Source organism: Lontra canadensis, unplaced genomic scaffold, assembly GCF_010015895.1.
Source record: "Lontra canadensis isolate GAN:19392208 unplaced genomic scaffold, GSC_riverotter_1.0 scaffold2, whole genome shotgun sequence".
Lineage (NCBI taxonomy): Eukaryota > Metazoa > Chordata > Mammalia > Carnivora > Mustelidae > Lontra > Lontra canadensis.
In genome coordinates, this window is record NW_022630996.1 from 55153664 (window position 1) to 55181220 (window position 27557).

At 31.2% G+C, this 27557-nt stretch overlaps 1 protein-coding gene across 4 annotated transcripts in view; it reads right to left on the reverse strand.

Annotated features, from left to right (window-relative positions):
• Positions 1 to 27557, reverse strand: part of PHF14 (PHD finger protein 14) — a 188656-nt gene that overhangs the window by 46847 nt on the left and 114252 nt on the right. For 2 of the 4 annotated variants that reach the window (XM_032874144.1, XM_032874151.1), the window contains exons 17-18: positions 2922 to 2951; positions 2060 to 2177 (exon numbers count right to left, since the gene is read on the reverse strand). In XM_032874144.1, the coding sequence (XP_032730035.1) occupies positions 2060 to 2177; positions 2922 to 2951 (148 nt within the window). Of the gene's footprint in view, positions 1 to 2059; positions 2178 to 2921; positions 2952 to 10246; positions 11023 to 27557 lie in introns of those variants that run through there. The other 2 variants (XM_032874161.1, XM_032874156.1) reach the window with 2 other exon arrangements.

Sequence of the window (27557 nt, forward strand, 5' to 3'; positions counted from 1 at the left end):
TTGGTTATAGACATTGGGGAGGGTATGTGATATGGTGAGTGCTGTGAAGTGTGTAAGCCTGACAAATGACAGAACTGTACCCTAGGGGCAAATAATACATTATATGTTAATAAAAATAATTAATTAAAAAAAGAAAAGAAAAATTGAATAAATGGTACACGTTTATAGTAGCACAGAACCTTTTCATAAGAATGTATGCAAAAAAGTATATTCATAAAGGGCAATAAATCCTTTAACAGATGCTTTCCTAATCTGCCTGTTGAGGGTAGGAAGAAACTCCACACAAGAAATGTGTTAGAAAAATCGTTATTATACCACAAGGAGTCCAATAAGACAACTCTCTAAGATCTATAGTACAACCACTATTTTTTAAATTTTTAAATACAATTTATGTAAAGCATTTTTTAAATCATGCAGTAGCTTTTGTTATTAAAATCTGTGTCTTAGTAAAATGCCTGGAAAATAATTTTTGATATTGTATATTTAAAATCTTGGGCAAAATGTTTGGTTAGTAAATAAAATGCACATTATTTTCTATTTTAATAATCATTACACAAGTCTGTAAAATTTTTTTAATAAAGTTGATTAAAGAATGCTTTAAATGGTTTTTTTTCTATAACCAAATGTTTTTCTGCAGTTTTTCATAAGTAAATTTTTACAGATGGCCTCTGTGGTAACCTACGTAATCATTTTAACTTAAAAAATATGTATTTGGAGTTTTTTGTTTTTCTTGCAAGAGCTTATACTTTATTAAAAGGTAAAACTGCAAACATTTATACAGACACCCATTATGCCTTTGGGGTTACTCATGATTCAGTATGCTCTGAAATTCACTGAAAAGTGAATTTCTATCCTTTGGAGGATCTCAAATTAAAAATGAATCATTCATTAATGAATTACTAGACTCAGTCCACAAACCATTCTCCTTGGCCATTATCAAGGTTCTTGAATATTCAAAATTAGACTTAGAATCTAAAGGCAACAATTTGGCCAAAAAACAAACACACGGACGCATATATACACATTTGATTCCACCATCAGAAAGGAATTCAATATCAATTTTAACTAACTCTAGGACTGACAAATATATTTAAATGGCATTTGAGAAAGACGTTTTCATGTCCCTGGATAGATAGCTGATTTCCATTGTCTACTTAAGGAAGAACAATGTGATGAACCTATAGCTGACCAGAATGTCTTAGTTCAAATACATTCAATATTTTTGTCAAATGAGTTAAAGTATCAGGAGTCTAACTATTCACAGACTTTAAAGAAATAATAATCTTAAACTGTATATTTAAGTATACTAACTGTATATTTAATATATACTTAAACTACAATTTAAGATTATAGTATTGATATTCAAAAAATATAACTTCAGTAATTTTTGGAGATAAAATATTAAACAACCTTATTCTTTTTACTTAGCTAAATAAATATAAAAAACAAGTTTTAGGTTATAAAAACTAGTTTTCTCAAAAATAGACTTCTCTTTTATTCCCCCATATTCATGTCTTGCTTTTTAAATTCCATATAAGTGAAATCATATAGTATTTGTCTTTCTCTGACTTATTTCGTATCAATCTCAAAGAACAGATTTTATCAAACATTTACGATATACTTAATGAGTCATCTACAAAATAAAATTGGATTTTATTGGTTATTCTGTTTATTCACATTTATATATATTAATATATATTTGTCAAAACAAATTTCTTATTACCCAAGGCAGAATTTCCCTGCCATTCCCTAGGTGTGGTAAATTAGCACAGGGTGACTTTCTTTGGTGACTAGAACACTACTTAGTATGTTACATTAACTGGAAAGTATACAAAACAGCTAAAATATTTCAGAAGAAACTACTGTAATTTAGTAAAGCTGTTTATTCCTTATTTTAAGCACTATAAAATTACCATCAGAAAATATTCGTGAAGTGCATTAGATTAAAATGTTGGTCATTCACAATTACAATTGTCTTTAAAGTAAGGAAGCTGATGGTATGATATGGCTATCAAAATGAAGTAAAACACTTCTTCTTATGGACTTTTTTTCTCCTTACCTTAGAAGATGAAGAATCACACTCCTGACATATCCATCCATAGCCTGTTTGTTTAGGAGACTTTTTCAAAGGGGGATCCAAACAGCCAAAATGGTAGCACAGTCTGCATTCATCACACCTGCAGGGTAAACACATTTATGGTATATCTAAATAGCATTAAAAAAAACAAAACAAAACTATCTTTTTCAAAGACAAATGGCAAACTACTATACATTTCAACATGGTTAATTCTATGCTTAGTTCACAAAATTATTAAATTAATGTCTATGACAAAGACAATCTAAACCTGAAATAAATGTTTTAGGAAAAAGCAAAATACAGGAATAAACTTAACAAAGTAAATATCATTTAGAACACTTTGATAGTAGAAATGTTAAGAACATGTGAATGAATGTACATGTATAGCCAAATATGTTCAAAATTAACATAATTTCACTTTGAAATTCAAGAATTAATCATTTACCCATTAGCTTAAAAACATTTAATATAAGATACATATAATTCTAGATTATGAATTCAATCTAATACATTGTAATTACTTAAAAAAAACTTAAGGTGTAATCAATCCTATACAATTTATACCTTATTATACCTTATCACTCTTCCTCCAAGTTAAGGTAGATTGTAAATGTACGGTCTAATGTTTACAGCATGCTAACAGAACCTAGCAAATAAAAACCATGCTAAGAATGTGGTATCATTTTTCTCAAATATAAATATTCTCAAAATTTACCTGTCACTTTCTCTCAATGCATTTGGGTTTTCAAAGTACTTCCTAGTACACCTTAAAGCTTATGAACAAATATTTTGATAGTGTCTTTGCCACCTATGATGTACAAAATCTAAGAATAAACTATCATACCTATTCTTCGTTTCAGACAATCTCATCCTGCTGACAATGAAGAAAGATCTGCATTATTTCATTGTTTTGTAAAAAAAAAAAAAAATTGCATCAGTTGGAAAAACAAGACCAAAATTTGACAGCAAATAACAAATATGTATACATGTTATAGAAAGGATTATATCCTCGTTTTCTTTGTGCTCTTTTAACTTAAGATACTTTTCTTCAATCTATCAGATTCTCTTTGTATATGGTTTCTCTTACTGATTTAAACATTGAGAAATCCACAAGTACAAAACCAAGAAAAAATTTTATAATACATGTTATTACTTGAATAAGATATAAAATTACTATTCAGTAACCTTTATTAGCAAAAAAGGGGGAAGGAACTAGTGCTATAAACCACACATAAAGAAAAACAATTGTTTTTCACAATAAAGGGGACTATAAACCTACATTTATGTAAAAATTTCAAATCATGCTACCAAATCCAATTGTCCAAAGACCCATTTTAGAAATCAAGAGTTTCAGAAAGTTAGCCAATTAGCCAAGTTATTCAGTTATAAAGAAATTTAAAACACAATATGTCACAAGTTTATGCATTTTTTCCTCTAGAACTTTCTCTTTATTAACGAAATAAACTTATGCACTTTTCCAAAAACCTTTTTTTAGACTCAAGACACAGCCTTGAAAAAAATTGTCTACCATAATTCTAGCTACATGAAAAATAAAATCAAACAGGAATAACAGCATTTTATTTACTATGCCATTATAAATAAACCGAAGGATATTTAAAAGTCAAATTATTCAAATACCTGTTGTTCTAGCATTAAGAAAAAGTACAGATAATATATAGCTAACATCAAATGTAACATAAAGAGACTTAATAGCAAGCCCACACAATTTTATGTTCTTTCTTGTCAATTCAACTTATTTACCTTTCAATAGTTAGAACTTCAATTACTTGACATATAGTTACAGGAAACTTCAGAATATGAGTACTTCTGAATTTATGAGGAGGTTGAGACTTCTAGACAGCTGAGTGCATATTCCTTCAAGCATAAAACTAGTATTTCAATCATCTTTGATGGGAAATTTAAAAAGAATCACATTCTTTGCTTCATCAAGAAAATACATTAAATATAATTTACTTTGTCATCTCAGGGTCATGAACACAAGTAACACATGCTGCTATGTCTAGCAGAATGCCAGCCTTTTATGTTTGGAGTACTATCCATCTGCTGTTCTGTTTGAATTCTCATATTCGACTTTTTATAGGTTTTCAGGGTCCTCACTTGCTTAAAAAGTATGGGCTACTGCTTTCTGATATTGTGACCCTATTTGTCTAAGCATTTCCCTAACAATAATTTGTTGTGGATTTAGAAAACAAATCTTAAACCTCAGTAAAACTATGCAAACAGAAAATTAAAAGACATGAAAATGAGAACTTCTACTGAGTTAAGTATATGGACTCAATTTTGGGTAATATTATCCTTTTTGCTTCACTTCAGGTTTTTGCACAATGTTCCTTAGAGTTCAGATTGCCAATCTAGGCTCCTGGTAGGTGAAGAGTTATGGCATTAATGTTTTCCTAGTTCATATCAAATTACAACCTAATTATTACATATTTATCTTAAAACTGTGTTGAGCTAACTTGAAATTACGATTTATAATGTATAACTCACATCAAACACCATAATCAATATAAAGGTAAATTTTAATTTATTTTTCACATTCATCGGTGCAGGTGATTCTTCTTGTTATATCTATGTATTTCCAGCTAATAAACTTAAAAACAAGTTTGCTACACTGATAGAGTTCCAGTTTGTACCAGATTTCAATTTATTGTAAAATCAAGTTACCAGCTCAAGAATAAATGCACAGAGAAAAGAAAGGTTTTATATGCTAGATTTGTTACATGATAATGTTGAAGTATATGCCATTTGGAAATAACATAATCCTTACTGAGTACTTCATTAGTAATACCTTTTAGAATGACTTAATCTTCATATGGAACTCTAATGTATTTGTAATGGGTCTCAGAGGAAAGGCAAAATTTGCTTGTCAGAATTAGGGGGATGTTATAAGAGTTCTCTAAAGTTATAGCTCACTCACCAGTAAATAAAAACTGCAATTGCAAGACTAAATAACAAAAAAAGAATAGTTAATATACTTAGGAACTGTCAAAATCCAGGAAAGAAAAACACAAAGAGAAATAAATCAATCTTGAAATCAATAGCTCTGTTAATAAATATGCAAATTAAAGCTCTTTCTATAAATGGCTAAAATTATTTCCATGTGGAAAAAGTACTGTTGTTTCTACATTAGAATACTGAGGACATCCATAGCTTTACGTGCTGGTAACAAAAATATCCTCAATGATACAAAGTAAACTCCAACAGAATTTGTAAGAATTAATACATCATAGACAAATGAAAGAGATACCATTAAGAACTTAAGAAACCGAGGAACAATATAGATGGTAAAAATACTGGATTACTTATTTCATTCACACACACTCCACTTTGAAAACTTAAGCAACTTCTGTCGGCCAATAAATTCTGGCCATGTTACAAATTTAGATCTTTTTTAAAAATTGAAAAGCAGAAACTCATAAGGGTCTGCAATCATTCTGCTACCTAAAAGGTGAAACAAAGTTGAAGTAGTTATTGATCAAATTATTATTTATGGTCTCTACTATTTCTCACATATACCTGGAAACACATAACTACAGCACATAATATATATATCTAATTAATCAAAAATAGTGAATACAATGTTTTAAAATCTTTTCCAAGAGCAGTCATTGACCCACAAATGATATAACACAATATACTTTATTAAAGAACACAAATGTCTATGTAAAAAAAAAAAAACAGATTATAATACCAATAGCACATATACTAAGTAGAAAGGCAGTATCTTAAAATATTTAAAAGAGAATTTTAAGTTAACCTATAAAGAAATACTATGGATTTTTTAAATAAAATACAAATTGGATGCTTAAAGAAGTATCCTTTAAACACCTAATAAATATTGTACACATTAACACCATAGAGCATTCAAAAATTACAGTTTTAATAAGATAAAATGAATCCCACTTATTAAGATGAAAGGAAACCTGATTTTTAAATTAGATTATTACTAAATATTACTTCCTAGGTATCAGATTCATAAAGGATACAATGTAAATAATAAAGCAGATATAAACACAATTCTATATGTATTTAAAATACTTACTTAGCATATGGTTAAGTCTAGCAACCTAGACAGAGAAGAGGAAGAAAATGACTTATGTTCATGTCTAAGATCCATACAACAAGCAGTCCTTGGTTTACCTGATTACTGAGGACATGAATACAAGTAAAAAGAAACAACTGATTTATTTCTGCCTGTACCAAGAAAAAGGCTAAAAACCAATATTCCAAAGGATTTCTTTAACCCTCTTAATTTCCAATTGATAATTTCATTAGAATACACTAAATAACTATTTTTAAACTAACTGAAACAATTAAGTGCACCTCCTATGTATGTAACTTATAGCCAACTAATAAGCTAAATTTCAGAAGAAGAAAAATCCATACATGGGACTTGAAAAGGGATGTACATTTTTTTGTGATCAAGTTGATTCATAATCACAACTATTTTTTATGTCAAGGAACATTTTATTTAGGTCCATGTCTATATATGGTAAAATACTGATTGAAAATATATACTATTATATCTCTTCACTCAAAAGGAAACAGACTAAATATTGAGAGAACTGATGGGTTGGGTTTCCTTACTTTTTCATGATCTCTGTGTAAAACTTCTATATAAGAAAGATCAAAAGAATTAATATTAACATTACTTAAATAAAATTCACTAGCAGCTTAAAACACTCACACATATTAATGGTAGTGATAGATTCTTTCATTGAATAGTAACCAATTATTTTAATTACTCATATTAACGGATGGAGAAAATGCTGGATTGTGGCCCATGCGTTAAATAACTTTTAAAATAATACAAGCTTAAACAAAATTTTGTATTCTACCAATCATAATAACATTTCATATCAGTAAAGACATTTTACTCCTTGTATTTTAGAATTTTAGTGCAAACCATCTATACAACCATTTTCTAAATGAAATAATTAGAAAATGTACTTTAGATCATATCTCACAAATATAAGACTAATGTGGAGATCTTCAACATTTTTCATTAGTGCCACTATAGACCTCTATTTTTATCACAGGCAATAATGAATGAATGAGTGGTAAGAAAGACAAAAATAGTCTTTACCCATGAAAGTATATTAACTGAAAAAAGTATCTGGATAATTACTGAAATCCAAATTCATATTTAATGATAACTTAAATAATAACATCAATTCAGTTAGCTACATCTGTAACAGCCAGGTTACAAGATCCAAAGGGAAACAAAAAAATAAAACATGAAACAAAAAGAATTCATATAAAAATACATAATTAAGGTCAAGTACCACCTCACAGCATGAGAGAATGATGAGACATTTCCATACCTGAAACACGTCTGCTTTGTTTTTTAATAAACTGATCTCCATCTGCTCATGCCCTTGGAAATTTTTCAGCAGTACAACCTGCTGTGCTCAAGCCCCACATAACTTTGTATTTCCCTGCTCATAATTAACTAATTATGCTCTAATCAATAGTGTAGATCCTGATTTTACAATGTAAATCAGATAAATGAGATGATAGCTGGGGGTCAATCTCATTTTATTTACAAAACCCAGCAAGAACATCCAATTTCATTTTATCTTATGTACCTGAACAGCAGTGAATCTTATCAGCAGGCCTGCAGAAAGTCTTAAGAGTGAGCACTGGGAGAAAGAGGACTATGTTCTTACAGAGAAAGTATTTGCAAACCATGTCCATCTCAGAAATACTTTTAATCACAATCCTTAATAGTATGTAATTTTACAAAGTGCTGACTCAGATAGGTAGGAAAAAAATCTATCTTCATATACATGCAACCCTAAAGCTGAGTCTCTCAAACAAGTTTCAATTGTCAAAAATAGTTTCAGAAGATAAAAAAAAAAAATTTTAAACATTACATTCCACTCTGCTGTAGAAAGTCCTTCTACAAACTCCTTGAATAGATTTTGCTGAAATACTCATAAAATATTTCCATATTGTGAATCAAGTAAAAGAGTGGTAAGTTTTGTAAAATAAGGAATACTGTTTAAAAAAGAGTGGTCTCATTAAGTGATAGGATGTATAAACAAGGAAATAGGATAATGATAATAAATGATTATTATTTATTGGTCAGTAATCTATTTTTAATGTCATCAGTGTAAAATCAGATAAACATCAAGCAATACATGAATAATGATGGTATGTAAGTGATACATAAATATCCTTTCTTAACTAAAGATGGATAAAGGTTAAGGCTAACCCCTGCATATTCAAACATAACCCTAATTTCCAACATTTTTTTTAATAAACGAAGTAGTGAATTATGTACAAAGGCTATGTTCTTTGACTAATTTCATAAATTAGTTACATAAAATAGTGCTGTCCCCATAATAATTAAAATTAAAAACTTAAAAAGTAAAAAAAAAATTGCTTAAATGAATTTGTAAAAAGAAAGACAGTGTATGTTATAGATACAACTCCTATAAACTTATCTAGAAACAAATATTTTTGGAAAACTTAAGGGCTCTTTTAAAGACATTAATGCCATCTTCAATCAATGTAACCACAACACAATGATTCTTTTAAAAACTATTATATACAAATGGTTCTCAAAGTGGTGGTCCCTGGCCATCAGTATCACTCAGGAACTTGTTAAAAATGCAAATTTTCAAGTCTCATCCCAGACCTACTGAATCAGAAACTGGAGGGAGACAGGAGGAGTAAGGCAGGGAAGAGGATAATAAGAAGATGGAACGGACAGCAATCTGTGTTTTAACAAATACTTCCTGTGACTCTGATGCACTGTAAAGTCTGAGAATCACCACTATATACTACTCTGTCATTCTTCTTGTACTTCTGAATCATTTAATTTCCTTCCTGATAGAATTAGTGTATTTTTCCTCTCTCTACTTTGTGAGAAATAGCCATCATTTACCTAACCTACCGATTTCACACATCTGTGAAATATGTATCATTTTGCTCCTATTTTTTTAAGGGCTCATTAATATCTCCTTTGAATAGGAATTGGACCAATCATGGAAAAGAGTTAATTATATACTGTGGAAATATGAGAGCACTCAGGAGATTATGAGGAGAAAATGTTTAATTCTACTCCCTTTAAAAGTTCTCTTACATGTTTGCAGTACCAATGATCTTATGAATTATGAGATTTGTATTTGTGATGTGCGACAAAGATTTTAGGGTTAGCAACAAATATGGAATAGCATATCTACCACTGAAGATTTTAAGATAGAGAATGATGATAATGTAGTATTCTAATTAAAACCCGGTGGAAAGGATTTTGAATAGTGACACCAAAACCACAAGGCTTAATGGTTTCTCAAAAAATCTAAAATAAAATGACCCACTAGTAATTTCTTACCATATATCAAAGGAGGGTGAGGAACATTAGCATATTCTTTTAAGGAAATGGCAATCTGTCATTTTACTTATTATCTATTACAATTAAGCAATAGTAATAATTATCAACTTTCTCTTCAGCTTACGTAGAGATAATGAGTCCTTATTCCAGAAAAAAAAAATTGCCTACTGGTTTTGCTACAGGCTATTAATAATTTTCCTCCAATGTTAAAAGATCTTTTGATAAGTTAATAATCTCAGTTTATACATATTGTATATACATATTACTTTTATTAAACATCTTATCCAATAATAAGGTTCCTTACTGTAACTATAGATTACTAGCATACAGCAATTTCATACTTACACTTGCTTTTGCTTATCTAAACATCGCCTATTCTATTCCTAAAGTTTAAACTATTTTCAATTGCCACTATACCTGAAAAGATGTCCAAACCACATTTATAAATCAGGAAATTCCAAGAAACAAGTTAACAATTACATGTATATGTACATTTCAATTTCAGCCAAGAGTCTCTTCTAAATCAGTTCAAGATGGAGTGATGGAATATTCAACATATTTCTGTCGTTGATTTAAAACTGGATCATTAAAACTTGAAGATCAAATTTTAATTCTGTAAACCTCTGGAAAAATATAGATGTTGATGAAGATCTTTCAGTTGGCAGGTTGTATAGTCATTAAGCTTTGAATCTCCCTCCTTATTTCATAACCTCAAATTTAAGGTCACAAAAAAAAAATTATATTGAACACAGAAAGTTCGTATTAAATCAATGAAGACTGAATAAAATTGGGTATTACTAAAAAATATCTAGAGATCAACACAGATATATTTTACTAATGAGCTTAAAATTGAAGTTGTAAAAGTTTCATGCTAATAATATTAGTGCTTTCACACTAGGACTAATGAGCCAAAACTAGAATGGCATATGCTTCACAAGTTTTTCACTTTTGCTGAATATTATAAATAGGAATAACCATTAAATAAGAGTCTATAGTTGTTTCCCAATGTAATATTTCACATATGAATATATGTTTTAAATTGGATGAAATAGAATAGCAGACTAGTGGAATGCATTGTCTTTCTTGTTTGTTACTGGTGTTGTTCAACAACAATGAGTAGCACATTGCATTTAAGTCCCACAGGCTTCCAAAACTCTTCAGTAAGTCCAAACACTGCATATCATCATTTGCCAGAGAAGCAAGAGGGAAAGACATTACTTAATAGGACAATTCTGACAAGACATTATCTACTATTATTCAACAATGCACATATCAAATGTTTCTGATTAGTGCAAGGAAAAAAAAAAAAGAAGAAGAAAAATATAGAAAAAAATCCACACAGGCAAATTAACTGCCTTGTCAGTCCAAGCAACAAACCAATCAATTACATTCTATCCAAACCTGACAAGCAAAGGCAACTTTTTGCAGTGATAAGCTTATGGGAAGGACAAGATAGCTGTTCTCCTTTACTTTATGTACTCTATTGAGAGTGTTATCCACATTTTTAAAATCACACTTATAAAAGAGGTTTCCAGGATTGCCTCCGAGGATGAGCTGTGGCAGAGTTGGGTCTCATGAAGGGTATCTACACAGTAAAGTGATAAGAAAAGAACATTAACATTTAAAGATCATAGCAGCTCTGTACTATGTCTTATGAAACATACTAACAATACCACAGTAGATTCAAATAACATGATTTGGTCCAAAGAGATAGATACCCTAAACCTAAATGCCATGATCTTGTATAGGTTCTTACTGTTTAAAATGGAATCATATTATCCTTTGAAACACTGAGTTGCCTCCTCTTGTATTATTAGTATTGTTATTATTAGCTTAAGTTACAAATTAAATCTATCTTACTAAAACAAAAAAGAAAACATAAAAATGTTGGAGAGTTTATATTTACACAAGCAAATACGTATTTGATCAATAAATGTTTCAAAAAATAGCAGTTTGCTCTTTTTCTTCAACTATGGCAATTTAACAAATGCTTGTGAAACTGCGGAAGGCATATTGAATGTAACTGTGCTGAAAACAATCACACCTAATTGCCATGTTACAGTAGGGCTGGTTCTGCTGACTATAGTCTCAGGGAGGACATTTTCAAATGATGTCTGTCCCCTGGGCCTACACTGCCTTCCTTTGTTAAGGAATATAATAGAAATGCTTGGTTACAAGTATGAAAAGTATATCCTGAACTAGCTATTTTAGTGGACTGTGCAACAAAAATGGCAGAGAAAATACCTCACAGTGAAGACCAGGAAGATTATGAATGTACTAATTTTAGCCAGATTTTCAACACTCATTCACCTGCATTTATTTCTCAAAACTTTTTCTATCGTTTCTTGTATTTATTTCACTAGCAACACGTATTCATTTGCTACCTTCGTGCCTTTATTTTCATAGGAGAAATGTTAGGTGCTTAGTGATTAGAAGAGCATTTTTTTTTTTTTTTACTGTGGTAAACACAGAAATTTATTTCATTCAGATATCTATCTGTACCTATGTAGATGAGGTGAAACTGTCAAAGTAGTCACACATCATAGAGAAACTTCATTTTAACTACTAGAAAGATGTGTTTAATGCTTCTAAGTTCCATTGAGAAAAAGAAAGTGAAAAGTGGCACATCACAGACAAATATAGCACTACTGAGAAGAGCTACCACACCAAGCTGAGTAATTTCCAAAGAAAGCAAAAACAAAACTGTACAAGAAAAAAAAAGAATATAATGTGAAACATAGTTTTCAGAGAAATGTACTTATCACCATATGAGAAATAAACAGAAAGAGCTAAAGTCCTTTGTCAAATAACAAGGACATAGGAAGAGCTGAATTCCCTTGTTGAATAGTCATAGCGCTAACTTTTCTCAGTGCTTCAGTCTCTCAGAGCTTTAAGCATATTCTGAATGTGATATTCTGAGAAGTGCTGTGTCTGCAACTTAAGAACTACTACATAAACATAATGTAAGAGGAAGCAACCACACCATTTACCAAAGAAGTATAATTAAATCTTAATTACATGCACAAATGATGGAGACTAGCAGATAATCCAAAAGATGTATCTGTATTTAACTTTGAAAGGAATTTGAACATAAAAACATTAGATATCATGGAAATCTGCTTTAAACCTCAGTGAAATCTAAGTTGAATTTTAACTTTGAAAAACACTAAAAAGCTATTGCTAATATTCTATCCTACAATTTCACTTAATATTCTAAATTTCCCTTGAAGCCAGAATAAGCAGTGTGACTTGTCTGGGCTACTATCTTCCTAAGACAAAAGACTGTGGTCTTTTACATCAGAGATCAAGTTGTGGCTTTGTATTTGTTCCATATGTATCTAGTAAGCTTACTTACAAATTACTGTAGAAAAAAGTAATTATTTTCAAAGGGCTTCCCTGATGCATGTACCAGTAGTGTGTATTTTGTATAGTTGGAACTGCCTGCCAAGAAGCATTTACTTCTTTTGGCCCAATAAAGTCAAATATGCTGACACAGTGTAGTCTAGAGAGGCAGTATACCTAATGATTATGTAGAACATAAACTACATAGTCAAGACTATTTAGACTCAAACCCTAATTCTACCACTTTCTAGCTGTGTGATCTTGGACAAGTAATTCTTCTCAGTTCCCTCTCCCATAAAATAAGGATAAAATCTGTATCTCTTTCCTGGGATTACATGAGATAAAATATGGAAAACACTAGCACACAAATTGCCCCATAAAAAGCACTCAGTAGGGCGCCTGGGTGGCTCGGTGGGTTAAGCCTCTGCCTTCAGCTCAGGTCATGATCTCGGGGTCCTAGAATCGAGCCTCACATCGGGCTCTCTCTTCAGTGGGGAGCCTGCTTCTCTCTCTCTGCCTGATTTCTCTCTGTCAAATAAATAAATAAAATCTTAAAAAAAAAAAAAGGACTCAGTAAATCTCAGGAACTAAAAGAAGAGCAGATTTATCAAATAGTATAAGTATTTATTGGAAGGGGAAAATTTATGTTTAAATACATAATTTATATAGTTTCAATACAGAATTGGAATAATTTCTATTTTCATGATGCTTAGTATCTCTGTACCTCAATTACCTAACTTCCAAAATGGAGATGTGCCTACCTTATAGGACTGTTGTAAGTACTGAATGAGAGCATACATTTAGAGAGCAAAGAAGAGAGTCTGGGACATAGGAAATATCTAACATTAGGATTATTTAAATTCCCAGCCCATAAAGACTTTAAAATAACATTTTTAGGGTTCAATTACAAATGTTAAAAATATAAGATTCTTATACATTATTACCTAGATATAAATATCAACTACAAAATTCATATCTAATGTTATTTTCAAGTTTATTTCACCTCTAATTTCATTAATATTGTTTATTTCATAAAACTATGCAAAACCAATACAAATCAAAACCTTGTTATACAAGGAACAGATGAAACAGGATGTTTGATTAAAAAAAGAAAGAAAAACCAGAAAAGATAGTTGGTTTCTAATACTAGGAATTGGATTATGCTTATTTTGTATGACTCCAAGGACTGAAATTATTAAGGAGAGACATGTCAATCACTAAGAGAAACTGCCAACCATCAGACCTGCCTTAAGAGGAAATGTTTTCCTTATACACTTCTATCCCCCACAGCAACTCATTCACTGTCTCTTAGTAGTGATACTGAGCAGATGATTCAAGTATCAGATGGATGGTGGGATTACATGCTTTGAGATTCTTTTCAGGACTGTACAGTGTTTATTCTGGAGCTTCTTCAACTTACAAAAGTTACAAAATTTGAGAAAAAATGAGATTGATGCCTTTATTTCACAAATGAGAAAATTACTTTAGAGATAACTTAATTCAAGGTCATTTATCTAGTCAAAAGCAGAACTGTGGCTTGGGTTCCAGTCTTCCAACACAATTTAAAATTTAATACATAATCCCTTCCATATAACTTAAAATATTAACACATTGTCATGGAAAATAAGTAAAAGATTTCAAAAATAAATTTTACTGAAAAATAGATGAATGAATGAGAAATATTTCACTGCTATATATGCTTATGTTTACTACTCTAAAATTACTTACTCCAGAAATACCACACTTCACTATGTAATTAATATATACCATGTTCAGGCTTTTGTTTTCTTTAAATGCAAATTACTTATTTATAATGTATTTAATTTAAAAAGAAAAATAAAATCTAAAAATTCAAACACCGATAACATGAAACATACAAATATTTATGGAATCATGCAAAGTTACTTAAAGGTTAAAAATTTCAATTAATATAGATCTAAAAGTCAAAGAATGTCGTATTAAATACTGAATGTGTAAGGCATATTAGCCAACCTACACATCTAACAAAATTCATTATATCAACTTAGTTATAAAAGAAAAAATATAATGAGTAAAATACCTTCTTTTTAATGTAATTTTATCAGAGAATTACCTTAATAAGAAAAATTGCCTTCATTATCTAAATATAAGTATTATGAAAATTAAACATCTCTTTCCAAATTTTTGCTAGTGGAAAAACATTCTTAAAAAAATAACTAAAGTTTTCTTCACCAGACCCAGTTTATTTTCTAATTTCCTCTTTAGGATCTAATCTTTTTATGATGTACAATACAGCATCATTTTATGTTCAAAGACATTAACTTAAATCACTGATCATTGCTTTTTATAAACCCAGGTCTAAAGCAAAAAGGCAACATTTTTGGTGGTAGGAATGGCCAAGTAGCTTCTACAAGTGCTGATATAAAGCATTCAATTTTAAATTTTAGACTGTCATTCCCATAAGATATATCTCTGTTATCCTAAGTCTGTTCAGTAAATGTTCACAAGAGCCTTGGAAAATTGCATTTGGAGAATAATATAAAGCACAGCCGGGTCAAGTGGAGAATAAAGAAGCCTACTCTGTGAGCTTTCTACATTGACTGGAGTTGAGGTTTAAGCCATTTTACCAGGCAAGTGAAAGATCCAAAGGTTTGGAGGATCTGAAGTATATTACAGCTACAAAATACAGTTACATACTAACAATAAAAATGGATAGAGCCAAAGTAAACAATGGAATCCACAGAGTAATCAGAAGTAAGAAACACAGAAAGAAGGCAAGAGAAAACACTGAAGCAGCTAAATAAAAACACTGAAACAGAGTAACATAGTAGAGAACAGTGAAACAGATATTGAGAAAGATCTCAAGGAAGCCACAAGAATGAAAAACGGAGGGAATGGATATCAAGAAATGTTATGATGGAAAATTGTTTCCAAATTATTTGGATATTTCTAGTTTTCAAATAATACACAACAGCTATATTTAAAAATTTTTTGGAACAAAGTCATAATTATGAATAAAAGTAAATATATTAGGATGCTATAAGATTAAAGGAATTTAAACTTAGAATTTTTTGTATTTTTGTAATGAACAAAATTTAAAATGTTTCCATGTACCTGCCTTAAATTTTTTAAAAAAATTTATTCATTTATTTATTTGAGAGAGTGAGAGAGAACACAAGGAGGGAGGAGGATCAGAAAGTGAGGGAGAGGAAGAACCCTGACTGAGCAGGGAGCCTGATGCAGGGCTCAATCCCAGGACCCTGGGATGATGACCGGAGCCAAAGGCAGAGGCTTAACTGACTGAGCAGTCAGGCGCCCCTGCCTTTAATTTTTTTTTTTTTTTTAATTAACAGACTTTATTTTTCAAAGTTTTAGGAAAATTGAGTAGATATACAGAGATTCACATATACTTCTTACACACACATCCTTTAAATTTAAAGTCCGTGTTTTTATATAATGGGCACTTTTGATAGCTCAAGGAAGAAAAAATGAAAAAGAAGAATGCCAGGTAGAAATAGAGGAAGAAACAAACATGCTGAGATTTGGGAATGTGCACACTTCATTCTTATTTAGTGTAATGATACTGGACAAGTCTCTGAGTTACAACAATGAAGATAAACAATGAACTTTTGAATATTTAAAGAGAAGGGAGATTTTCATAGGAGAACTGAACTAGCCTTAACATTGCCTCTGGCATCAGTGTGTGTTTCAAGATTCTTACATTAATTGTGAAGAAGTAAAATAATATTTGAAAAGTGTCAGTGATACAATAAGGATACATACTGTAAACAGGGCCAATATTAATTCTAAAAACAGAGTCTAATTAATAAGACAACAATGGAGATAAGATAGAATCATTAAAAAAATACTCTATGCAAAAGCAGGCAGAAAAAGAGAATAAAAAATAACAAAGAACTGATAAAATAAATAGAAAACAATACGAAGATGGTAGATTTAAATCCAACCATATCAATAATGACATTAACTCTAAATGGTGTTACCTCATGAAAAGACTGAGATTGTGAAATTGGATAAAACAGCAAGTTCCAACTATATGCTGTTTACTTGAAATACAATCCATTTTAAATATAGTCTGTATACCTGAGTATTCATATATGTATGGAGATATATATATATATAATAATTATAAATATAAAGCTATTTAAGCATAAAGATATAGTTAAAAGTAAAAAAGGGTAAAAGATATACCATGCAAACAGCAATCAAAAGCTTATTGGAGTGCCTATAGTACCATCAGACCAAGTAAGCTTCAGAACGAGAATATTACCAGATATTAAAAGGGATATTATATTGATAAAGGGGTCAATTCACTAAGAAGAAATAATGTATAAAGCAAATGCTAATAAAACTGAAAGGTGATATATACAAATCTACAATTATAGTCAGACTAATACTCTTCTCTTAGTAATTAATAGTATAAGTAGATAGAAAGTAAATATGTATAAAAATACTTGAACAATGTATCAACCTATTTTTATAGGACATTCCATTCAACAAGTGATGAATATACATTCTTTTCAACTTCACATAGAATAAGACAGACCACATTCTGGACCATGAAATAAACCTCAATGAATCTGAAAGAATTGAAATCATACAAAATATGTTTATGATACTATTTTTGGCCAAGAGAACTGTGTTTCCTCACTAAAGGCTCTAAAAGTCAATGATCAGTTTCAAGTAGGAATGAATGGGACTCCATCTTAAAAAGACTTTAAGAAACACAACTCATTTGGGTTGGATCAGTAAATATGTGAGCTGATGCAAAAAAGGCAGGGGATGTTTTATCTCTGAGGTACCATATAGATGTTGTTCACTTCTGATTTGCGTGTGTGTGTGTATGTGTGTGTGAGAGAGAGAGAGAGAGAGAGAGAGATGCGGTTGGGGGTGGGGCAGAAAAAAAGAATTTCAAGCAGGCTCCATACCCACTATAGTGCCTAAGGCAGGGTTCAATTTCACACTCCTGAGACCATGATCAGAGCTGAAATTAAGAGTCGGATGCTCACTGTACTGAGACACCCAGGTGCCTCTATTCACCTCTGAATTTCTGGAACTAAGGCCAGCATCTGGTACAAAGGTACACAGAATAGTTATTCGCTGAATGAATGTTTTTCTAAAATGTTCTCCCAAACAGTTTGAACTTAGTACATTAAAAGGGTGAATCTAAGGGCCAGAGTGAGAACTGGCATAGGTACTATCAGTAGCTAGTACCTGTGAAGCTTTGTAAAACCACAGATACCCAAATTCCACCCCACAGATACCCAAATTCCACCCCACAGATTGAGAATCTACCAATTGAATCTCCAAGACTGTGATTTTTCTTTTTGTTTGTTTGTTTTCGGTAATTCTTTCAAAGGTGATTTGCATCCTTAGCAAGCTTAGAACCATTATCTTAAGGCTTCAGCTAAAAGGATTTCTGGAATAAAACAGTGGTTCTCAAAGTATGCCCAAACTTTCAAAATCAGCATTAACTGAGAACTTGTTATAAATTTTGAGGCACCACCCTAAGAGACTCAAAACAAAATTCTGGAGCTTAATAATCCTCTCAGGTGGTTTGAATGTACCCTGAAGATTAAGAACTTCCACTTAAAGTAGAGCAAATAAAAAACAAAGAGGCATGGAAAGGAAGTTAAATTACTACTACTACTGCTACTGCTACTACTACTACTACTAATAGTAGTAGTAAGGGTAAGAGACAAATTACAAATATTTCATAACTTTACTTAAGGTGGACCAAGCTGACATTCAACTACTCAAAGACGAGTTTTTGTTTTTTTTTTTTACATGGAGATATTTTGGTCACGAAAACAAATCTTACAAGAACAAACAAACAAATAAACCAGAGAATACTGTACTACCTCGTCTTGAGGATTTCCTACTTGGCAGTTAAATTTCTCTGGACTTAGTGTGTGACTCAAGGACACCTTAGTGTGTAAACCAAGGATACCTACAGCCAATTCTTTCAGTTCCACCATTCCTTCCCCACCTCCCCCCAAATTTTTTCAGTTCCTCCATTCTTATAGAACATGATTTTCTGCTAGCCCTTCAGTATCCATTGAGAGACACAGTCATTTACTTAAAAGTAAAGGTAGTAAAGTTAGGATTGGATAATTGAGTTATACAGAACAAATATGTAACAGTTACCAAATCTATAACAGTTATCAAATATATTTCCAGAATTTGATTCCTCTCTATTAATTATAATTCCATAACTTTAAATGCATTCTGGAGATTTCTAATTAACACTCCTAAAAAGGAATCTCACAATTCCCTATGATACCATTCATTTATTTTGTTTCCAAAAATTAAACATGGCTGCTCATCTTTCTGTTACTAGTATCACGATTCTTTCCAATTAGTTATCTTGAAGTCAGTGAGCTGGGTTAGTCAGTCATCCTTTTAGGAATATTTCCATGATCCTCTAAGTTCTTATGTCTCTTATATAACCTCCATAATAACAATTTCATGGATGAATAAATGAATGGGTTTTAATATCCTTAATAAATAGGAGGCAGATTAGAAAATAAATCTGAGACTAAACATAGGAATCTTATTTAAAAAATAAAGAACAAAGAGATTTCATAATTTATTTATAAATGAAAGTCTCAAAAGAATAGTCCAAGAAATCTTTGGGCCATGTGCTCAATGCTGCAAATGAAACTCAACTTCCCTTTTAAAAAACATTTATATTTACAGGCCATGTCACAAGAAGATCCTTGATATAACTAGGCAATTTTCCTTTTTCTTTTTTTTTTTAAAGACTTTATTTATTTGACAGAGAGAGACACAGTGAGAGAGGGAACACAAGCAGGGGAGTGGGAGAGGCAGAGGCAGGCTTCCCGCCAAGCAAGAAGCCCGATGCAGGGCTCTATCCCAGGACCCTGAGATCAGGACCTGGGCTGAAGATAGACACTTAACGAATGAGCCACCCAGGCGCCCCATAACTGGGCAATTTTTCAATTCCTTAATAAATGACATAAATGAGTACCTGATAAGAGAAATTTGGGACTGGAAGATTTTAGTCACTTAAAAGGAAAGTTACTGACTGATGTAATTTCACTTGGATGTGACTGAATCCCATTGATTTAGTCTTTCCTAGGCCTATCTTCCTTGTGCAGCTGTGTCTATCAGATTTCATGAGCAATTACAGGGAATGTCTAACAGTTTCTTTCAAAGCAGAACTCCTCCTCCACTTGCTACATTTGGAGAGAACATACTTAAGGAGTTACTTTTATGTAGTTCAATCTATCAGTTCTCAAGTGCTCAAATGGTTGCCTATTTATGAACTAAATCACACTAAGGATCCTTGGTTTCATGTATTATCTTTATGCTAAAAAAAATCACATATACACACAGAATGCATGAACTAAAATTTTACCCTAAGTCACATCATGCAGTAACATTTTTAATAGTATATTCACAAGGTAATACTCAACCATTCTAACCTGTTCTTTTTACCCATAATATTTTCCTCAAACTTAGGCCTAAGTATTTTAGGAATACATACACACATACACACACGCACGCATACATTAAGTATCCTGATTTTAAAAAAGAAAAAAGTTTCTAGAGTTCTGAATTTTACCTTTAAAAAAAAACCATGGCATATTCAGATAAGTTTCCAAGAACACCATGAAGAATCAAACAACTACTATATTACCTATGAAAGGGAAGCTGAAGAAACTGGGTAATTTCACTTCCTTTTTTTTTTTTTTCCCTAAATTTCTTCCTCTCTCTTTCACCATAGAACTAAAGTAAGGGTACAACAAAACAAAACAAACAAACAAACAACAACAAAAACTTTGGTTAAAAAGCAGTGTAACTCTTTTCTAGGACAGAATTAAATATAACAATAACCAACATGGGAAAATGAAAAAGGTATTATTTTGGAGAGAGATAAATTCTGAAATTGATAGGTTAATTTTCAGAAAAGAATACATTCAAGGGAATTAAAGTCGCAAGAACATTTTTTTTTTTAATGTGCGGGGTTTTAAAGAGAAAAATCCAAATTTAACAGTAAATAAATCTTTTGAAAATTCTGGTAAGTCATTTCACTTACTTGTGTTTTAGTTTCTAACTCCAGTTCTATTAAGCTAAAAAAGTTCATGTAAATCAAAATCAAAGGTGATAAAAATAACAAGATAAAGACAATTTCATGTGATATGTAATTCTTAGAGTAGTATAGGTTAAGAAATGAAGTACAAAGGGAGCAATATTATTTTATATACATATATATGCTTACATATTATATATATATGTTTATATATTATACATATGTAATAAGAGTTTCTTCTATTATTTACCAACACAAAGAGGCTTAATGAGATTTTAGAACAGGGGTGCATATAACATGACTAGTATCAATAAATCATGTTACCAAAACATTTTTTGCAAGAATTTGAGAGCCAAACAGCAGAACAAGGTCTAGGAAATTTACTAAATGAACAATTTTATATATGGGATATACTACTACTTCTAAAATGGGTGCAGAATTTTAAAAGATGTGACTGTGATGATTAAAACTCAAGAAATACATCAATAATTGGTTACCAATTACAGTGGAGTGATCAGATTAACTGAATAAAATTTTACAGAAAGTAGCTCTCATCATAGAAGGGAAATGTGGAAACCCAATGATACACAGTGACATGACACATGCACATGACACTATTTCAAGTATTCAATGAATACTCAATTCAATGTTCAAGTAAACAATGAAGAGACTTAAACAGTTAATCCAGAAGGAGCAATATTCTCCAAAATGATAAACAGTCAAAACACTAGAACAAAAGTGTTAAAAAGTACATACAATTCATTAAAAAAAGAAATTGTTGACAGGGCATGCAAAGATACAACTGTATACTATAATAGACTCTAAATAAAAAGAGTAGAATTATTTTAAGAACTTAATAACATAGGGGCGCCTGGGTGGCTCAGTGGGTTAAGCCTCTGCCTTCAGCTCAAGTCATGATCCCAGGGTCCTGGGATTGAGCCCCGCCTCGGGCTCTCTGCTCGGCGGGGAGCCTGCTTCCCTTCCTTTCTCTCTCTGCCTGCCTCTCTGCCTACTTGTGGTCTCTGTCTGTCAAATAGATAAATGGAATCTTAAAAAAAAAAAAAAAAAAGAACTTAATAACACAGCACCTATAGAAACAGCAAGATAATGAACACTGAAGTCAAGAGGTCTGGGTTCTAAGTGTAACCCACACTAAGCAAGTGTCTTTTATAAACCACACATTCAAAAAAATTACTGAAAGATTATAGCACACCAAGTTTTATCCTAGCTCTTGAGATACAAAGATAAAACTCATTAAGTTCACAGTATGATGAAGAGGTCAACTGAACAAAAGTATAAGACTCCAAGAGAGATTCAGTACATGGTGACAAGTATCACAGAAGCCTGCATAAGCTGCTAATGTAGTAAGAGACAATCTTTACTTGAGAAGTAGGAGAGGGTTAAGTAAAATATTAACAAAAGATTAAAGCAAGTATTAAAAGGTTAAGTTGGAATTTATCAGGCAAAGAATATGTGGAATAAAAGTTGAGGCAGGAGGAAAGTACAGAGGAATTTTTAAAAAGAATATGTCAGAAAAGCCACATTGGCATGACTAGAGTAAAGGGCACTTGTGGATAAGTGACAGGGATCTAGACAGTTTCCTGGACATCCTCTGGAAGTACTTAAATCAATAACATAAGTATATGATACAGAAAGAGAGCTGTGGATACATTAACTGGTGGAGAAGGAAACTATAAGGAGGGAGAGTTTTAGAAAGTTATCAGAAAAAGTTCACACATGAGAAGATAAAGGCCAAAACTAAAGCAATAGAAGTGAAGATACAAAATGAAGGCATAGATATAGAAGGTACAGACTGCTATGGAGATGTGTGTGACTGGCCATACCAGTCAGAAACTAAGTAGACAGAGTCTGGCTAGTGTTAAAAATTCTGAGTATTCCAAATTTAAAAGAAAATACCAGATAATCCAGTAATCCCACTACTGGGCATTTACCCAAAGAAAATGAAAACACTAATTCAAAAAGATATATGGACCCCTGTGTCTACTGCAGCAGTCTTTACAATAGCCAAGATATGGAAGCAATCCAAATGTCCAGTGATGGATGAATGGATGGATGGATACACACACACACACACACAATGGAGTATTACTCAGACATAAAAAAGGATGAGATCCCACCATTTACAATAACATGGATGAACCTAGAGGGTATTCTGCTTAAGTGAAATAAGTCAGAGAAAAGACAATTATGATTTCATTATTTACATGTGGAATCTAAAAAATAAAACAAATAAACAAAAAGCAGAAACTACCTCTTAAATATGGAGAACAAACTGATGGTTGCCAAAAAGTTTGGGTGGTAGGGGTATGGGCAAAATGGGTGAAGAGGAGTGGGAGATATAGGCTTCCAGATATGGAATAAATCAGTCATATATATTTATATATATACAGCATATGGAATATAATCAATGACACTAGAACAGGATTATATGGTAACAGATGGTAGCTACATCTGTGGTGAGCATAATATAATGTATAGACTTGTCTAATCACTATGATGTACACCCGATACTAATGTAACATTGTGTGTCAACTATAATTCAACTAAAAAAAAAGAATACGAAAAAATTTTCAGAGAATTCTGCATTAATGGGAAAATTAAAGATATGTCAAAGAAGAGATTACCAAGAACTCTGTAGAATGAAAAAAGAATACTGGACTGAATGTAAAACAAACAAACAAAACACTAACATGAGCAGGGAAAGCAGAGGAGAGAAGTCTATAAAAGGACTATTCAGAGACAGAATACCGAGAATGCCATGTGTTGAAAGCCAAGGAAAGTAATCAATGGAAAAGAATAAGTTGAAGATAGAGGAGTAGGAAATAATCTAAGTCAAGGAGAATGGGATCCAGGGCACTCGTAGAAATATTACCTTCAAAAGGAAAAAGGACCACCTTTTCTAGGTGTACTGCTAGGAGAGATACAGGTGATAGAAGACGCCTATGGATACCAATATATTTACAGGTAAGTTATAGGGTATATATTAGAAAGCTCGTGCATTTCTGTCTGATCGTCTCTGTTTTCTATGTGAAGCAGGAGATGAGGTCATTGTTTAAAAATGAAGAAAGAAAAGAAGAGGTGTTAAGGTACATAAGGTACATAAGGAGAATGGAAATAGGTGCTGTCAGCAATGAATGTTCAAGTTGACTAGGAAAACATGGAAGAACTGCCAGGCAACAATGGGGGCCCAATTTATAAAGATTATGCATGTCAAAAAATAGAAAACTTACAGATGAATCAATAAATTGTTTACACCTCAGTAAACATCCTTTCCGTCTATTAAGTGTTTTGTTTCTTAACTGAAACTATATGTATAAAAATTTATTTAGTCTGCCTTTAGTGCCTTTTTTGAGGAAGAATTTGATGTTTATTTCATTTGAATATATTTTCCCTAGGAAATGGTAATTTCTGAGCAAAGGTCTGTTAGGTTTCTAAGAGCCATGGTCAACTGATCATAGCTGTTTTTTTATATTTAATTAGCCTTTTTGTATGTGTGTCATATAGGACTCTATTTAAACATTATATTCATGTAATTAACTTACTTAAAACTTTATAAAAAATGTTTACTATTTACTCATAATCCTACCATATTAAAAAATACCATGCTCACTTTTTATTCTCTTCCAATCTCTAGCTACCTATATGTAACAATTTAGTGGCATATACTTACTCTCTAAAATGGGTTTCTTCACTCCTATGTAATTACATTATAATCTATAAAAGATACATAATATGTTTGTTATCCTGATTTGCAGTTTATCGTCCACCTCCTAAATACCACGTTTAAGCTGTTTTTATTTGGGGATTTGTGTGTTTTGGGGGGTGAGAATTTTCCTACTATAAAAATGTATTCATATAGCTTATTTTCTTTGAATATTTCTTTGTGATAAATTCTGAGGAGGAAGATTATTACGATGAAATATAAGAATATTTATGTAATTAGCACAGCCAAAGCAGTAGAAGAACTGATTTTTCCCCTTAAAATGAAACAGTGGAATATATGAAATAAACTTAATTTACAAAAGATATTTTTAAATGCCAGAAATTCAAAAATATTGTGTTACTTGCAATAGTTGTTAGTGTTTGGCATTCAGCAATTTGTAAACTATACATGTTAGGAAATAGGCTATTATGTGTATACATGTGCATGTATGTGTATGGCCAATAAAAATTTCCTTCTAAAGTTGATAATAATGACAATCTTGTAAAGTTAAGTTTTATACTGAAGGAAGTAGGCAGTATTCTACCATAAGTGAAAACTTATAAAATTATGTCCTACAAATAATTCTGGGTGATTTATAATCTTTATGATAGTTTAAAAATGTATTTTTTATTTTATTTTATCTTTTCTTTTCTTTTTGCCACCATTCAGCTTCTGGAAATCTTCAAGATTTTCCTAAACTATTCTTAGTTGATTTTCATCTTACATATTTAAAATGCTTACCTGATACCAGAAAAGAGTGATAGAGTTAGAGTTTTATACATACACAGATAGACTAATGAAGCTACAAAAATAAAGGGTACTAGAAGGTAAAGAGATAGTTGATAGATGTAATTCATGTCAGCAAGAGCCACTAAAGAAATAACTGCGCAGGTAAATAAATACTCCTTAGGAGCCAGTCACTACAGTGAAGTAAAAGAAAATGATACTATATCCAAGTACCTTTATCAACAAAACAAACAAACCTGAAAAAAAGAAAAAAAAGGACAAAAAGAAACACAGTGCTTTCTATTGCCATAGACTTACTCCAGAAAGTGAAATTAGAAGTTCTCAAGCTGTTAACAAATTTCTTTAAGATTAGAGTAAAACGGAACCCAATTACACATTACAAAACAAATCATATAGCTTTATTTCCTCTATTCTGACCAAACTAGATTGATATAGTCAGACCTAACTTACCTGACTCTATTATTGCCCAAGCAGTTAAAATCAGCAAAAACTAATGGTAACATGTATTTTCAGATTAGATACTTTGGATTTTAATGAAATAGGTACTATCTTTAGAAACAACAGGAATATTAAGGGTAGTAAAATTCATCTAAGAATTTTAAGAGAATAATATAGAATAAGAATATAGAATAATAATACAGCCATGAAAAAAATTAACTGAATTACTATACAAATTATATTAAAATAGATGATTACAAAATACTACCATCCAGTGTAAACAAGGCTTCAGTGTTTTGTATATAAAAATAACTAAGTTAAGTTCCCACTAGTTATCTGATGACTGTTGCTCTTAAAATATTAAATAAAAGCTACTTTAACTAAAATCTATAGTTTCTTATTCTCTTCAGATGTGTAAAGGGCATGCTATATGATCGGCACTGAGCTTGTGATTGGGACTACTGAAATAAATTTGCTTTAATTTTTTAGATATTGTATTTATACAGTAAGAATCATGAACTGACAAAGACATACAGACTAAATATAAACAAGTGAGAAACCCTCATTCCAGAAAAAAAGGAGAGGTCATATTAGATAAAAGGATACAACGTAAAGTAAAAGAAAGATGGCATGAAAGTAACAGGAAAGTTTTATTAAGGAGAGATAGTCTGCAGTAGTTTGAATAGATGTCACCTGGAGCTGTGAATGAAGTGAAATGAAGATAAAAATTAAACTAAGATCAGGTTTGGAGAACCTTAAAAGCCACAGTATAAACTTGATTTACCTTGCAAGAAACAGAAAGTTGCTGGACAAATTCAAGTACAGCATGAACAAATTCATTCAGACAACTGGATAAAGACTATAGACATTCAAACTAAGGAAGGTGCTTGTTACAGCAACAGACTAGAAGAGATTTGATGAAGGTATATGATCACTATATATTTACAGTCATTGAATCCTCATAGCAATTCTATGAGATAGAGATAGAAATGGCTATTATTCACAGTTTACAAATGAGGAAACTAAAGCACAGATACTATAAAATCAAATCAAAGTCACAATTCCTAAGTGTTTGGTGGGAGGGAAGATATGACCCCAAATTACTTGGTTCCAAAATTCAAGCATTTTAGCCACTATTTTGCTACTGAGAAATAAAACAAAAACAAAAACAATACCACTGCATAATAAAAACAAAAAGTTTCAAAAAGTAAGGTTGGTCACTAATATTATATGCTGAAATGAGACCAAATGCGAGTACTTAAAAATTTAAAAGGCCATTAAATTTAGCATTTCAAGGTCAACATTCTTCAACATAAATGACAATTTTTGCCTTAGGAATCAATCACCTAACATATATTCAACTTAAGATACCAAACACTATACAAAAGGTTAGAATATGAACAAGTAGCTTCAACATGCTTTAAAATTTAATTTTAATGAATAAAATCTAGTAAATGAAATTTATTAAATTTATTTTAATTTAGAATAGAGTCTGAAAGCTAACAAATTATGTTTTTAAATCAAAAGAATAACATTTTTATAATAGTCTAACGCCAAAATGTAAAGTAAAAAAATTATTCTTAAATAGCACGGTATTTCATCAGATCTTTAAAAATATTAGAAGCAAAACAAGTCATCACACAGGTCATCTAGAACGCAAAGACAAATAATATGTGGTGCCTGCCTAAATAATGTATGATATGTTATCTGTCTATTTCATAATGATATATCAGATTAGTTTTTTCAGACATCAATATTACAACATAAAAAATTAAAATTTTGATTTGGCAAAAAGTACCATTAGCAAACAAAACAT